General features: G+C 42.1%; 1 protein-coding gene across 1 annotated transcript; it reads left to right on the top strand.

Moving 5' to 3' along the window:
* Nucleotides 1-1,287: 1,287 nt before the first annotated feature.
* Nucleotides 1,288-9,061, top strand: LOC121874811 (von Willebrand factor-like). Its single transcript, XM_042379098.1, has 13 exons — nucleotides 1,288-1,384; nucleotides 1,595-1,673; nucleotides 2,889-3,044; nucleotides 3,958-4,071; nucleotides 4,261-4,496; nucleotides 4,978-5,112; nucleotides 5,608-5,778; nucleotides 5,998-6,060; nucleotides 6,382-6,490; nucleotides 6,779-6,904; nucleotides 7,770-7,907; nucleotides 8,556-8,672; nucleotides 9,045-9,061. Exons 1-13 carry the CDS (start codon nucleotides 1,382-1,384, stop codon nucleotides 9,059-9,061), a joined length of 1,464 nt encoding a protein of 487 aa, XP_042235032.1. The 5' UTR covers nucleotides 1,288-1,381.
* Nucleotides 9,062-17,706: the final 8,645 nt, after the last annotated feature.

Genomic DNA, 17,706 nt, shown 5'->3' on the forward strand with positions numbered 1-17,706 from the left:
ACTTGCAGTCACCTATTTACCTTACTGTACTAATTTGTGTAAAACTACAATAATTAAACGTCAGCTCTAGTTGACAACCCAAACAAATTACTCATCACTCACTTCTCTCGGACATGAACCCGGGGAGAGAGAGAGAGAGAGAGAGAGAGAGAGAGAGAGACTATTATACTGTTTATATTTATGTATAACGTTTCACTGACCAGGCACACTCACCCCCAGCCCCTCTGACTTACGACCCCGGTAACCCAAGACTATTGCTTATGTAAGTAGTGTACGCCACATGCAAGCTTGCCACATGATAATAACCAGACGATGAGGAACTTGACGCGTGACATATATAAACTTGTTTTAAAAGCATTCTGAATGTATAAACACCAATAGGCGGTCAGATGCATTCTGTATGTGCTAAAGTTGTGCTGATTGGTGGGCGGACGTAGCACTTACCTCACACAACACACAGCTGTACCACACACACACACACACACACCAAACTAACCATTCCCTACTTATCAGTATCTAGGCGCTAATAAAACAAGAACATAACATAAACAACTTGGTCTAAAGTCTTGTTTTATTTATTTATTTCATTATTGGAATTTTCGTCCACTTGGGAAATTGTTTCAGAACATTTCCTCCCTCTGCTCGACCCGACACGTCTATATCCTTGACCCAGACGTGTACAGGTTCCTCTGTCATTTCCGTTCAGACAGACAGACAGAGAGCTGAACATGTTTCACTGTTATAAACTTATGATATTATTATTGTCACGTTCAATCTTTAAATAGGTCCTGACAACACCGGGTAGGACGGAGAGAGACTTGAACACCCTCCTGGTCCCTACTTGGCGTCCAACAGATACCAGTGCCATTATACCGAGTCTTTTTTTAATAAGCAACTAATGAGAAACAATCAGCATCCCACGACGAGCACCAGACTCAATCTGTCATTACATTATTTTCATTATGTAATTTACGAACTTGATGAATAACAACGTTTACCCTAACAGCCCTGTCCACTATAATGGTCCTAACTACCGTGTACAGAACAAGCACACATCAACACCTAACCTTTGTATATATTCAATTACTTTCGTTAGTATTTTCCATGAATTTAAGGAACAATAAATAATTTGTTATCAATATAACTCCAGCCAAATGTAATTTTAATTTAAATAACTAAAGACGACATTTAATTACTTCGGAACATTAATATGAATGACTGATTCGAACTGCTTCGAAATTTAGTTGTCTTTGAGCAGTTCACACGACAGAGGGTCAGTGTGGTGGTGGTGTGTGTTGTGGTGAGGACAGTGGGCGTCGTCTGTGGTGTTCAGAGTGGCTACTGAGGGCATAACTACACCGGGTTTAACAAGTTACAGATTATGGTAGGTGTTGTGGGTATATGCTTTTCAGATCATTCTACGTATCTTGCATCAACGAACTGCCTCACACGAGAACCTTAAGTGTCGGTAAAATTTTGCATAAACGTTTTTATTTTGACTTAAACTTTTGACAGATAAACCTTAAGTATGCTTCTTTACTTGTGCCGTGTATTTTTTTAACACAAGATACTGAGGATTGGTGTTTATTTACAGAGGCTACAAGAGGTAATGTGTGGTGCGCGGTTTCCCTGCTGCGTACTGCTGCTGCCTCTTCTCTTCTTCACGGCCCTGGGTAAGTCCCACATAACCGGTATGTGTAAGGAACCATTCATCAATTTAGATAGTTATTTACGCAGTTATTTGTACCCAAACGTCTTGTACCTTACTTCTAAATCATTCGTCATTCAGGAATTTTCTCCATGTGCCGTATCTGGGAAATGTTTAAAGCAAATTTGCAGGGAGTGAGTGTTCAGGTAGCTGAAGTGCTCGCCATAATAAGACTGCAAAATAAAAAAGTTGGCCTTATAGCGTTAAGTTTATACAATAGGGTAAATTTCTCCTTTTAAGAGTTCTTCCAGGTACAACAGTGTTTATCCCCAGATGTCTTGTGTGTGCCCGTATCGCCTTGTTGCCTCTGTTAAAATCCCTCCGTTTTTTACTCGACAAGTATCAATGGCTGTGTTAAATTATCCTTAAACCAAAATATTTATATCCTTGTTATTTTCTGATGGTAGTAGTTTTAATGTAGTGGTAATATTGTGTGAATTGGAAGAAACTGGTCTACAGTAAGTGTTTTAAATCCTTTTTGATAATCGGCTAATCAGGCCTCTAGGTTGCACTAGTGGCACTACTTCGTCTTTCGCGGCGACAAAACCATAATGCGTCCTGATCCAGCTCCGTTTTGTTCTCTGCTCTGTGTACTGTAGGTTGACGAGTCCCACGGCTAGGAAGTTACCTTAGGTTTAATTTAGAAGTGGCCCCGACCTACGACGGTGTTAAGTGCAAAACGGTGTAATTGCAGAGTTTTAAATAAATTTTCCATGAAAACTCTCTTTCGGCTGTCGTCAGTAACTACCTGATGATCTATATCTTGGTGATCAGACTTCATGATTGTTGGCCTTGGGTATCGTCTTTACATTATCTTGGTGCAGTAAAGTGTAACCATAAGACATAACTTATGGTCGTGTAGTTAAGCTGTTCCCTGTAGGCTGCTGTGTTTATTATTCTTACCCAGTCATTGTATTGCTTTAGTAGTTGCAGGATTTTCACTCTGACATTTGTAAGGTATCGGGGTCTGCAGAGACCTTCCCACTTGAACCATGTATAGTGTTTGAATGAAATAAAACCGTGAAGAAGTTGCCAGAATCTAATAATTGGTCTTAAAGGAATTAAGACGATAATGGTTCTGGTATGAAATAAACTCCACGTATTACGGTTCCTCCAGTAATGATATGCATGAAATTCACTATAGAATAACTACAAAAAGTAACTGCTCTTGTCTTCTCAGGGAGTGCACCAGGGGTAATGAGAAGTTGCTGCCACGGCGATTCTATTGTTGAGCACGGGCAGGTGGTGCTGAGTCTCCCCACTTGCTGCCTCACCCTCGTCTGTGTGCATGGTGTTATTCTGCCAAACTATCACCCTCGACCCGAAGCCATGCACTGTAAGTCAACACTATAGTATACGTAGTTTAGAAGCTCCTGTTCTGTTGACCCGGTACTCGGTATTTTTCTCTACTGCTGAATCTCCCCTAAATGGGAGCCACCTTGCTGTTGGGGGAGGGGGCGCTGGCTTGAGTCCCGGATAGCCGTACCAGGGGAGGTGCAGATGGAACACTCTCCCACGGGATCTTGGTGGTTAAGCTGCGCCGCACGTTGTCCTGCCTCGGATATGAAGCCGGTAAAAAGAGCTGCCATCCGCTCGAGTTGGTAACACGGGGGATGCTGTCGGAGCTAACAACCTCTGCGGCATTCTCCCTGCTTTGATTGCCTGAAGATGTCGGGCAGGCCCTAGCTGGCACAGTGGACGGACGTGCGGCGGGGTAGCTCCTTTTACTCCCGAGAGTTATCTGCCCCAACGGGTCGTATGGCCCTGATTCCTGTCATTTCCTACGGGGGGGACCAACTGGGGCCCTCAAGAAGTACACGCTAACCCTGATATAAGTACCACAATAGCCATGCTGGGAATCCTTGATCAACTTTTGCTTCTCCAGGTGGTTTCGAATGGATCGAAATTATTGCTTCCAGCAATTTGCCTACAATAGATTTTAAGGACGGATCAAGTTATCGGCGCCGCCTGGTGGGCTTGTCACACTGTTGCATATTCCTTAACTACTATTGATATGTTGTTAGAGCTATTTAGGATAGATCAGAGTTGCAGAAAACCACTGCTTGTTGTCGTGACAAGTAATCTATTTAAGATTTTATCCGTATACTGCTCACTGTTGTAATTCCTTCCAGATAATTAAAATGAAGTTACAAAATTTTTCACTCTAAAATGAGTTCGTTTTTTGTGACCTGCCGCTGTAGGCGCTATTATAGGAACGAGTGACTTGTAAGTTTAACACAATCTTACAGGTTGTGAGTTCGACGGACTGATGTATCCTGACGGCGCCCAGCTGACGGCTCAGTGTTTCCTCTTGACGTGTAGGCGAGGAGTCTGGTCCCCCACACACCGCATAGAGGACTGCTGTACGGTCAAACTCCTCTTATAACTGATATTCAGATCTGTATTTCTTAAACTTTACCGATGTATATAATTCCTTACATGATGATTGGGAACTTTCTTGTTGTATTATTTGTTTGTGAAATTGGTCGCCCATTTAGGGTGTATATAGCCATTAACACCTATTGGTTATTCTATGCAATATTCTTGTACAGGTAAACATTGCTACCTGTACAACGACCCGCACATACGAACCTTCGACGACTATCGCTACGACTGGCACGGCACCTGTAACTACTCGGTGGCCCAGAGTGACTTCACCTATAAACCTGACGTGGGTATATTCAGTGATTTTGAAAGTTGTAATGGGCGCGCCTCTTGCCTGGCTCACACCACCTTCAAGGACAACCCCCATACGGCCATCACCATCTGGAGCGAAGACGTGTTTAATGTAAGCTGATCTACATTATGCTGTGGTTGACATAATTTTTTTTTACATTTATTATTACAACTATTAACGCGATGGATTCTTAAGCGTTTGATTAATGAACTAATTGTAATGAAGTTTTGCTCTTGTGAACATTGGAAGAGGTTGAAATTTCGTGTACAGTATTTCCGATATCAATGTAGCACAGTACCGGTTGAATTTGTTCTTTGAATACTTTTTACCGTTAATTATTGGTGTGGATGTTTGTATACATATAAAAGTTTTATCAAGAATGGACGCTTCATTTAAAAGTAGCAATTATAAGTGATTATAGATGCTAAGTAAACAGTTCAACTCGCTGAAACCAAACTTGTTAACATAGGTACTTGGTGAAGAGCAAAGTTTAAAATAAGTGAATTAAATTAACTGTTAAATGCCTGGAACTATAATATTTTTATCTAAATAAAATAAAATTATATAAAGTACTCTTAAAACTTTTGGACAGCTTGTTGTGAACGGTGACACTTACGTGGTACCTGTGGCGGGGGCTCATGCAGTCCAGTCTGACGGCGTCAACCACCCGGTGCTGGCGTGGCGGGACGGCGGCTGTGTGTACCTTTTGGGGTCGTCCAAGCTGGTGGTAAGACTGTTTATTAACCTGTTAATCATAGGCTAGACAAATAGGCCAATCAGAGGATAGACAAAGAGGCTGATCAGAGGATAGACAAAGAGGCCAATCAGAGGATAGACAAAGAGGCCGATCTTGATGTATGTAACACTAATGATTGTGGGCCATTACCGTTTGTCTGCCCAAGCTTATCCCCAAATGACAACCTAAGAATCAAACCAGTCGGTAATTGGTTGAAGCCTAACTCGGTTTACTGGATTTGGGCATTACGTGCCACGTTAGCCCTCGTGTTATGAATCCATTAAGTGGGCAGAATCGCGAGTTAATGGAATTGCCCTTAAACTGAGGCTAGTCCGCTTATATCAGACTTACCCTTAAACTGAGGTAGGTTAGTCTGTTACAGGAATTGCCCTTAACTGAGGTAAGTCGACCTATTGGACCTTTCTAAAGACACTTGTTGGATGACGTACAGTCGCTCGACTTAAACGTCACAAATGAACCCTTCAGGTGCAACACTGTCGGCACCGGCTGGACGTGTGGGCGTATCCGAGTCTCGTCAACCAGCTGGACGGTCTCTGTGGCCACTACAACTTCTACCAAGACGACGACTTCACCAGCAGAACCATGGAGGTCCACCCTCTGCAGTACTGGCCTTCGGCGTTCCCCGAGTCTTGGCGGGTGAGTTCTGGTGTTCTCACTCTTGTATGATGTGGGGGAGGAGGGGGGTAGTCTAAAATGTTTTGACTATGTACGAGTAAATTGGCCCAATTCTATTCTTTACTTTTGTATTAGCTGTTTTACTTGTATTAATCTACTAAATTTTACTGGTGATATTTGTATCCGTTTAAAGAATAAATTTAACTTCCCGTTTTATATCCTGGACAACATTACTTTCAGACGAACGAGCAGATGGACCCAAGGTGTGAGGGTCCCTGTCTTGGTTGTTGGCGAGATAGAGCGGTGAGTCTGTTACACTACAGCTCCCTTCCTTCTATATCGGTTAATTACTAGATAACAAGAATATCCATTTCTAGACAAACTGTTACATACGGAGATTCGGATGAAGACCATTGTCATGTTCAGACGATTAAACATTCATTCCTTTTTATACCTTATTCAAAAAAGGGGAAACTTGTTGAAAGTTTGTGTGAATCATATATAAATAATTAAGATCCTAAACTGGTAATTCACGTGATTTAAACCCCCCAAGATTTACGGTGTACATGTTGGTGGATGGTTCCTGTGTGTTCCGAAGTTGATGTTATGTTTCCACTCACCCAGGAGGATCCTTGCAAAGCGGAGGAGAACCAAAGGAAGGAGTACACTGCCACCTGTCGCCGGCTGCTGCACCCCATCATCGCCACAGACACTGACCTCGTCTCTCACGTCGGTAAGTCCGGGTGTGAAGTGTTGGGTAGGATTTATTCATGACGCGATGGGTGTAGGGGTTTATGAAGGACATGGCGGTCAGGAGAGGGTTAATCTTCTAGAATTATGTTGTTCAGGGTTTAAGCTGTGATGATTTTCTTAAATCTAGGTCTGTAATTTGAGTGTGGTTAGTAGTTTACTATCTCGACCAGTTGTAGTTTAAATATTAAAAAAAAAAATACTTACCTTTTCACTGACGCCGCTAGTCATAGGAAATAGTGGTGTTAGTGACACAAGGTTTTTCCTACAGAGGCGTGCGCATTAGACTTGTGTGTGATGCGTCAAAACGGCGCGACCCAGGCGGAGGTAGACTACTGGAGCTGGCAGATGCAGGTCATCGTCCAGCAAACAAAGATCATCATCGCCAAGACACTGAGTGAGTCTCTCCCTCATCCCGCTTAACAATTTTCTTTTGTTTTCCGCCACCCGTGTCGTGCGATTTGGAAATGGCGGAGGTCTGTGTTTGAAAGATAAACATTTTAACATTATAAATTACACCGGAAAGTATTTTCGCTAAACTATGGATATAAGAGTACAGTATAGCTTTTTCCCAGAGGCGTTCAACAATCGTTTTTGTCCAAAAGTTGTGGTATTTTGAACTTATTGTGGGGATGACGCCTTCATCAAGGTTAGTTTAATGTTACTGCTTTGATCAGTCACTCCTGGCAGACTCTTAAGTTGCTCCTCGGCCAACTCTTATTGAGGGGTGTACTTAAAGGCTCCAATTCAATCTGAATCTAACCTGTCACTATTGCTTGCCACCCCGAGTTTGTCCTTGGCTTGCCATACGGTAACAGTCGTCCCCAACATTTTGTAAACTCTGGGTCCCATTTACTATTGTAAATATAGTGGAGGACGCTATAACTTTGGACGCACGTAATACAGTACTGTTTACTTAATTGATGTTTTACGTCTGTCACCAGTTACATACTTTTTACATGCTATCTTTAAAAGAAAATGGCGAGAGGGTTTCCTCCTATCTGGTCAAGAAATTGCACGATACTGCAGTTTCCTAAATTGGCAAGGATCACTCTGGAAATCCTGAGTTATCATTGCATAGCTTTCACTCTTGAACAGAGTTTTACCATTTTTAGTGACGAAGTGTTAGAATTGTTGTTTTACAGAATATAAGTGTCCCCAGTTTGTTAAAATGAAAGTGTCATAACCAGAAAAGATCTGTACTGGTGTCCTCTATATATTTAATCTGTTGCAGTCCGTAACCTTCATCTTCTAATCTGTAGCCGGCTGGGTACCGAACGCCTCCCCTGTGCCTGCCGTGGGCATGTGTGTCCCTGGCTCCCGCTGGATGAACGAGTGTAATTGGTGCTTCTGTAACGACAAGGGCGTGGGCGCCTGCACTGAGAAGGGCTGTTTCCCAGGTGAGTCACTTTTACTGTCTTAAACAGTTTGGTTGCTATTACAGATCGAAGTCAGGTTGGGAAAACCCTGATCGGTAGTTATTTTACTTTATTGCACTTAATATATTATTACAAAGTGCTGTAGACAGGCTTTCAATAGTTAATCGCTAAGGAGAAAATCCACTTAAAACAGACACCTATTTAAAAGGATAACTCACGCACGGATATTAGAAGGCAAAACAGAATGGTAACTTAATTTAAATTTATATTGAACATCCTAAATATTATACTTAACAATAATAACTTGTCTGTCGAGTTGAATACTGTACAGGTCCGCCAAGAAGATAAATACTGTACCCAGACAACACACAGAGCTAAGGATTCACGAGTCGCCAGTATTGTATTTGGTTTATTTCTCAGTTTAGTTGTGGATTGATACAGGTTTGCTGAGAATTTACCAACAAATTGGTTCAACGGGTAATCTTGTGAAAATAATTGCTCAAACCCCGAAATCGATTCAGATTTTGTAAATCTTTCTTCTTTAAATGGAAGATTAGTAGAAAATGGTATATTGGCACGTGTTGTGCTGTACTTGGTCGGAACTTTTGAGGAATGTTTAAACATGAATTTTTAAGAACTATATTAATGTGAAACCTTTTTGGTATGTAGAGTACGAGCACGAGCTGGGGGAGAAGTTCTGTGAAAACGGATCTATTTGGAGGAGGGACTCGTGTAACTGGTGTGAGTGTGTTGGTGATGGCGCCATCTGCACCCATCACAACTGCGGTAAGTCTTTCATTTATTAGTGTTGTAAATAATACAGGAGGTACTTAGAGCTGCGAGGAATAACCAGCAGTTAGTTGTAAAGGTGAAGCCGTATGACAAAGTAGTTATAGTTATCAGACTGCACATGTCTTTTCATCAAGTTTAGCCTCGACCATTGGTAACTATTTGTGTGAGGGGGAAACTTTGTGTTTTTAAGATGACATTTTTTAACGAATAGGAAATAAAATTGTTTGTTTTATTTCGTGGTTTGTAAGAAGACTGCCACAGATTCAGCCGCTTCAAATTTATGGGAGTAAGGACGTTTTGAAATGGCTTTCCAAATAATTTCAGATTACATTTTTACTTTACTTCTAATGCATTATACATCGACAGACTTCCATAATAAATAGTTATAAATTATGACCACAAATCCAGTACAGATCGACGTTCCTTCCCAATGTTTGGACACCTGTACAGAATCTTATACTGTACATACAGACCCGTAGGTATGGTTACGGGTGTCTTATGGTATTCGAACTTTAACAAAAAATAAATTGTCTAACACTACAGCATTTCATTTTAGTTAATGTCTAAAAAATTTGTCATTTTTATTTCTGCCCCAATGACTTATCTTGTAAAAATTTGTCACTTGAGCAAATTATTGTTGTTCTGTTATGACGTTTGTCTCGATGTATTGATTTTTAGTTTCGTGTCCTTTTTTGTTCGATAGATCAAATAGTTCAATTATTTAGTCATCGACCTTTGTCGTTATAAACTGAAAAGTTGTCGAAATATAATGTAAGATTGGGTATATGGGGCTAGTGATCGTGACGACCACAGGAAGATTTATATATTGTTCAAACTGAAGGATAACTTGTCAAATATGTAGGGACTCGCTCGCCCATCAAAGAGATCCTGCACTGGGCGGGTATCTTCTCTTGAGAGCTTAAGAGACGCAGGTGGTGTAACATTGAAGTGTGTGACGTATACAAGTGATGGAACACTGTGATGATCACTCAGTAGTGATGAAAAGTGTCCAACTGAACCAATACTTGATCCACTTATTCCCCAAAACCTGGACAAAGGAATGAAGTGATTAAATAATGAAGGTCACTTTACTGAGGAAAAAGCTAGTTTCATTTCAGTAGTGTCAATTGCAGTACACTTGTCGGGCGCCAACACCACTATAAGCCAGACTTTAGCAACAGGTTCTGTAAAAGACCGGATAAGGAACTACGGGAAGGCTTTGTGATAATGCTCAATTTCTCTTCCACCAGAGGATCATTGCCAATTCTCGCTACTACTCCTCAATGTCTCATTTTTTCCAATATTCACATTTAAAATTAATTTCATGGTGTCAACGTGGCAATACAATTGCTGATAGAATTAAGTGACGCTAAATTCTGACGATATTTCGTTGGTAGACGGTAGAGAGTACTAGAACAAGATAGTTAAGGCAAAACAAAATAAATGACTAGGCAGCCGAGGTTCCTGCAATGACCACTAGGGTCACAAAGCAAGAATCCTTACACGTCATAGTAGCAAAAGATTACCACAAGGGTTGCTTAGGAATGACTGATGACTTATTAAAGCCTTACAAATGGATCTCGGGTTCTGATAATAAGCAAGCCACGTTTCTTTGTACACTGTATGAAAGCGGTTAAGGAGGTATTAAAGACTGAGGAAGCATGAAACCAAGATAGATTAGTCTGATAAAAACAAGTTAACTCGGCAACAAGTAACGCCAAACACTGTAGGGAGGATTAAAGATCTTGCACAAAATCATGGCTAAATTATCACCCACAGCGAATCACTGAACAATGTACAAAATTGGAGTGTTGAAAGTTCAAGAGATTATACATTATCTGTTCTAACCGGAAGCAGACCGAGTTACCTTCTCCCAGTAATGAGTTTAATGAAGGTCAAGTGTTATGAGGTCAATTATGGGGAATATTCGCCTGGAGACGGACAACCACAGCACTAACTTTGGCCAGCAACACCGCCTCTTCCCTCAGTTAGTAACCATTTATTAACCACAAGTAAAACTGCCTGCTGGCTTCACTCTGGTTACGTATATACTGCATAACCTTGTTTGCCACAAGTTGCCCTCCCTGACATTGTTAACTATCAGGACTTAACCTAACCTAGACACGGGTAAACCTCAGTCGGGAAAGATTGTTTTGGTTCTTGACTTGACCACCCGTGGGTCAATAGTAAGAAGCGTGTAAAGTTTCAGGTCTCTTAACTGTTTCCGTTTTTTGGCAATAGTTGGAACCGACCCATTTACGTCCATTTTTAGTAGTATTATGGATTCATTACGGCTTCAAAACAAATGTGCAGTCTAGTTGTAAGGAGACTACTGTTTATAGCATACATAACTGCTGCCTCAAACAACAACAACTCCAAACAGGTCTCAAGGCTACAGTCAATTCTCGGTACATTAAACACAATGATAGACTACAAACATAACAATGATGATGACTTCCTCATCATAGAAAAAAAATCACCATCGACCCCGACACGTGCTATAACGACCATCATGTGTTCTAAGACGGCAGTAAATAACATAAGGACCTGTATTACCTCCGGCACCAGGGTGAGTCGGCATTGGCCGTATCTTCTCACGCCCTCTGGGAAAGATGACTTGAAGGAAGTGGAGGAAATCCCAGAGGACCTCTCCTCACCTTGCACAAGTCTCAAGGTTCCCTGGGGAGATAATTCAGAGATATTAGTCATAGTTTTGAGGGCAGGAAGGGTAATGGTAAAGAAGGGTGAGGTTAGAGATAGGAAGGTTGTAAGGCAGGGAAACGAATAGAGGGTTAAGGATAAACTAGCAGGGTAAAAACGGTAGACGGCACAAAAGAAATGCGTTTTGAGACGAAGGACGCTAGAAAAGGGGCGATAAAGGCAAAATTGAAGAACAATATCCCGCAGATTTTTCGTTTGCGGTTTACTCTCGAAGCCTTGTAGCTACCATGGTTAATCCGCAAGGCAGCGGGGCAGTGGTTAGTAGGCGCCAGAACGTGTCCACGTGCCATTGGGCCTATGCACCATGCCTCTGGGGCCCACTGCTGCTCCGAGATCCCCTGCTGGTCTACCCTTGGCCCACGAGGTACCCAGTTATCGTGTGTTGCCGCAAGGAGGCACAGCAGGAGTCTTGAAGGTGAAGAGGCTGTGTACTGGCAGGTGAAAACTTGCGAGTATGTAAATTGCTTCCCTGTTCACCACGAGGGCTAGCTAGTGGCGGTAGCTGAATGCGAGAGGAAGCAAGCAGTGCTTGCTCCTTAACACTGCCATAATGCTGCCACACTAGACGCATTACACCACCCTGTGCGCGCGCGCACATTGACAGAGAGAGAGAGAGAGAGAGAGAGAGAGACAGACTTGAGATAAAGACAATCAGACAAGCTAGTGTAGAGACAGACTTGAGAGATACACTTAAGGCTCGGCCCACTACTGGTTCTCTCCTCAGGTGTACATGACGTCAGTAGGAGTTACGTAAGGATGAGTTTGGTAAAAGTGAAGAGGGAAACGGATATCCGAGCGTCCAGCCCCGTGTCTGTGTGTGTCATGGAAATCTGAACAATAGAAGTTTCCGCAGTAAAAGAAATTTGTCGATGCCTGGTCGAGGTGTGTGGTACAGATGCCTGGTCGAGGTGTGTGGTACAGATGCCTGGTGGAGGTGTGTGGTACAGATGCCTGGTCGAGGTGTGTGGTACAGATGCTTCTCCTGTGCCTCTTCTCAGGACGGCCTCTAGTAGCTACCTGAAGGGGGCAAATGAATAGCCCGAGCAGAGGCTTTGATGTGAACAGACCGACGCACTATAGTTGAAGACATAATTAATGATGTGTTGTGATCATCATACAGGGACACTTACACCATCTGTGGGGTGTGTAACGTACTGGGCTACAGCTGTATTGTGTGTAGTTCCCCCAAAAATCTATAATAAACAGAATTACGATAAGTTAGAGACTTTGATAAACTCGTTATAAATAATGTCTTGTTTAGAAGCAACTGTCAGGTCATCAGATATACGTCCATCGTCTTGTGTTTATTGATGTTATTCCTACACGATAGTCTTATGTTAGTTGCATTCCTCTGGTTGTTACTGATGAAACACAAAAGCTCTGACACTGGCGTAGGGTTATTACTGTAGAGGGTTTAGGGGTCAACTATTAGCGTTTTTTTATTTATTTTTTTTTGGGGGGGGGGGGGGGCACGGCACTCCCCCCTACATCCTTGTGTAAGGTGAAGTGCAGAAGCGTTTACAGCGCCCAACAGGGAAGCATGCTAAGTTCATGCTTGCCTTATGTCTCACGAGTCAAGGGCGTAGAAGCCTGAAGTCAGTGGTTTGTCAAGTTATTGGAAGCTCCAACAACTCCCTGAATACGAATTCGCAACTTTCGACTTACAACAGGTACCTACTTTACTGCTAGGTGAACAGGGACTAATGGGGGCTAGGCAGTAAGTCCAAACAACTTCCACCGGTTTTAGTCTTCCAAATCAGATTTCTGAATTATATAATAAATTTTATCATAATGTTTAGAGATCTTTATAAATTATTGCTTCACCTTTGGCCTCTCATTTTTTCATCGTTGGTGTTTAGTTAAGAACATCGATCACGTATACAGCTGTACACCTCGTTAACTTGAGCATCACTCCAACTCCTTAAGCGTTGGAGTGAGGCTGTTAGTGCACACGTCAACATCTAATACAGTTTAGAGGTTTTCTACAATATTTATTGTTACCACACTGTAGTTTGTTATGTAAGAATAATTCAAGAAACACCGATAGATTAGAGTTACCAACATTGTCTCAAAGATATTGATGACTAGTAGCGAAGTCTACACTGACTGGTGAGCTCTTCTAAACTGAGCCTCTGGCAGGGACGTCAATTATGACTAGAGAGAACTGTCCACTTATTGGTTAATTCTTTTAATCTGAAAGTTACGGGTAGTAACAGGTCGAACAGTAGCAAAAGTAATTTCATACAAAATTATATTCTAAAATACCTGTCATTGCATATTGAGTTGGCTTCATAAAAATGCTTGTCATTTAAAAAAATATTTAAAAGATTGATAATTTTTTTTTCTATGGTTATCAGACGACAATAGTCATCCCCTACACCTTGATGCATTAAGCTGTCGTGAGGTGTTCATAGACCTCTTGTGTGAGGGGTTTGTCAGCGCGCAAAGTTGCTCATACAGCGCCACCATCGTGTGTGTGTGAAGCAGATCGACTAATATGGAGGATGACACAATACTGCAAGTGTCCGTCAACTTCAACACTACAGTACACTTCCTGGACGATTCTTGAGATTTTTTTTTAAGTACCGTCGTAGGCAACGCCAACACGAGCATTAATTGACGTCAGACGTTCCTTTTCGACCAGCAATTCCACGCCTTTGGAAATTTACGTCAGACGATGATTCGCCCACTATCTACCTGCTAGATCATCGAGATAGAGGGTTGTGAAAGGCACGTTGGGGGAAGCTTAGCCAGTCGGGCGAGACTTCCTGCTGGCAGTGCTGGGGGACGCTTGGCACACACGCTTCTCGGAACATTTGTAAATATTTACTGGGGACGAGGAGGGGTTCCCGTGGGAGTGGTTAGGGGAAGAGAGGCCAGGGAGGGGTGAAGGAGGAGGGTGTCCTTACCCCCGACACGTTTATACGCACACAAAAGGCTACACTGTGTGACCCCATCCTGTGTGTGGGATGGAGGAGTCACAGTCGACATCTAACACTTCGACATTTAACAATTTATTTTCGTTCACTCGCGCCCCCCCCCTTCCTCCTCTCTCCCCTTCTTCACGTCTAGAAGAACTGAGAAATGCAGAGACACCTGGTAGTTGTGGGATTAATAAATATGACAAGGACAGAACCAAACAGTGTGATGTAGTCGTGGCCAGAATTAAGCTAGGATACAGACTCATCCGGCAAGTTAGAGACGCTGTACCCATACCGGAACACTCAGCGTGTAAACTTTGTGAAAAACCTTTAAAGCATAGCACTTGAACATTGTATTATTGAATGACTTCAGGCCACCTAGCTTATTGTATCATGAACTATGTAATTACTACATTGAATCAGGGGTGCTTTAGGACATTCTTGCTGTTTATCCCAAATTTGCTGCTGGTCCACACTGGTTAGTCCTCAGATAGAATATGACTTGTACTGTATATCAACCACTGTCCTGTAGGACAGTGACCTCACCCACATGACTCTGACCTATGTATACTGTTAATGAATATGATGTATTTCTTTGTGTATGAACCTCTGTCCTGTGTCAAAACCTGACTGAATTACTCAGAATAGGCAAACTGTACTCCAAGCTTTGCCAATAAATTTGATAACCGTTAGTTATTATTATTATTTATTATTATTCATTATTATTATTATGTGGGTCACTGACCTGTGCACCTGGTGGGCTAATCCCGTAAAAAAAATCACACCCGTCCCTCCCTCCCTCCCTCCCTCCTTCTCATCTTCCTCTTCCTTTCCCTTCTCTGTCACTCCCCCTACTCCCTCCTTCGTCTTTCCCTCCCTGTCTCCTTTCCCATTCTCCTTCCCTTCCTCCCCATTTCCCCACCACCAAGATATCTTCCCTTCTTCCCCACCTCCGTCCTCCCCTCCTTCTCGACCTATCCTCTCCTCCCCCCCCCCCCATCTTAACCTACCTCCTTCTCCTCTTGAGCTGTTCGGTCGCCCGCATATCTTGTAGTCTTGTTTAACATCTTTATTGCCAGCAGGATATAAGGTCGTACACCAGAGGGGATAATAGAGGTCATATTCATTAGTGTTATATCATGAGAACTTATAACCCGGGACTAGCAAATTTAAGGATAAATTGCCCGAATATCTTTTATGTAGTAGTTACATAGTTCATGATGATATAAACCACATGCTAACGTTTTGTAATAGTCTATGATGTTTCAAGAGTATGTTTTAAAGGTTTATCACAAAGTTTACACCTTAAGTTTTCTGGTATGGGTACAGCATCACTAACTTGACAGATATGTCTACAGTATATGCTAGTCTAATGTTGGTTGACTACATCACATTGTCTAGTTCTGAGATGAGTGACATGCTCCATAGAGTATGTTGTGGAAGGTTGGAGAGATAATCAGAACTACATAGAATCTCAATTAAGTTAGAGCTGTGGTTTGGGAACTATTATTTTTCAAATGTCTGACACAAAACATTGCATTAAGTAGAGAATTCATCTCGTATAAAGAGGGCAGCCCGAGTGCTTTCTTCATGTTTACAGTTCTGTTAGATTTTTGGAATCCTAGGATGATGCGTATGTTCATTTTGTACGACCTCAAGGCTGTTTAGTTGTTTAAAAGGAAGAGTAACGCAAAGCATGATAGTCAACTATAGATCAATTGACGTGAATATAGAAGGTACGAGCTTAAACGATGTTTATACCATAGCTCTTACCAACAAGGGTTCTGAGAGGTTTGATTCGCTCTGGGAGTTTGGGGGACGGAGGTTGCAGATGAAGTTCGCATCAATAACATTAACCACAAGAAATTTATAGGAGCTACATGTTAATATTAAAGTTAAGAGGGTCATTGAGGAGCTTCGTCTTGTCAACAGAGATTGAGATCACATTCCACTGACCTCCGAGCGAATACATCCAGTAAACCTTGGAGTCTGGGTTTGGTTTGTGCCTTATTACAACTTCGGTCAATTGGATTAGAATGCCAACGATAAACTTGTGCATCAGTTTATTAAAGAGCACAGGCCTTAACACTTCTCCTTGAGGCATGCCAAGCTCAAATGCTCTCATTCTGGGACTTTTGACTCTCCTTAAATAGGACGCCAGCACACCTGTACCTTTTATCCATGTCAGGCTTAGCTTATTGCTGAAGAATAATGTCTATTAGCTACCCCAAAGGCTGATTTGAGGCCTATAAAAGCTGCTTGTTTTATCCTTCAAGTGAGCAAGATATTCTGAAAAACATGTGAGTGTGTGTGCTATACATGGGCATAAACCTATACAGATTAGGGGTCAATTTGTCCTTGACTTACCTGAGATGATTGAAAACTATTCTTTGAAGTACACACATACAAGATGTGAGTGAGATGGGCCTGAAGGTTTGAGGGTTAGTTATAGGGATTGGTACTGTGTCTCCTTGAGTCCATGTCTTTGGCAGAATACCTTGTGTGAGGCTCATTTGATACAGGTCAAGCAGTGGGTGGTTAGGGATCAGTCAATAATTTTTAGTTGTGTGTATAATTGACTCCAGTGGTGAGAATATTATGGCACTGAATGTTAGAGTATTTCAAATACTGGACATTGTTTGTTTAGTTCTGTACATAGAGGGTAACTTATTCACAACTGCGTGAGTACAGCAGTGTGAGGCAATGTGTCTGGCCGCACACTTTGTCATTCACACTTGCGTGAGAGGTATTCAAGCACATGGAAACTGATTTAGCTTCTGCGTGTAAAAAAAGTGGATACAGTCTTAGTATGCCAGCTATTTTGTCACTAGAGATAAAGTGTTGTGCCATTTCACACACAGTCGAGGACGTAGTGTTCAAGTGTGTGGCCATATGTCTGGCCCCAACTTTACATTTAGTCTTGTTCACATCTGCTCGAGGAACATACTGCCAGAGGTACTTATTTTCTAACTTAGTCTGGCGGTTTCAACATTTTGTAATCAAGTGATCTTGTTACTTGCTCAATATATATGTTTTACTTGATACATCTCATCATGGTAAACAATGAATCGACTAGTGCCTGCTTGCACTTGTCTGCTTGCGTCAAATTCATCAAGAAGTTTTCCTGATTAAAATTTTAAGGGTTCTTTTTGACAGATCCAGATTGTATTCACCAGTGTCTTTATTAGACTTTAGAGGGGCATCATCTCTGTCACGTTCTCTGAGGCCTACAGTATGTGAGAGGGGATCCACAACAGTATGGTCTTGGCACATCGGGGAGCGGAGGGGGTGGGGGGGGGGGTGGGTGTTTGTTTACGAGTGGACTGCTCCAGAACGTAAAGGACAATAGACTTTCTAACCCCGACCTCACGGATGAATCTTCGTTC

Source organism: Homarus americanus, unplaced genomic scaffold (genome assembly GCF_018991925.1).
Source record: "Homarus americanus isolate GMGI-L3 unplaced genomic scaffold, GMGI_Hamer_2.0 scaffold56009, whole genome shotgun sequence".
In the NCBI taxonomy this organism is placed as follows: Eukaryota; Metazoa; Arthropoda; class Malacostraca; order Decapoda; family Nephropidae; genus Homarus; species Homarus americanus.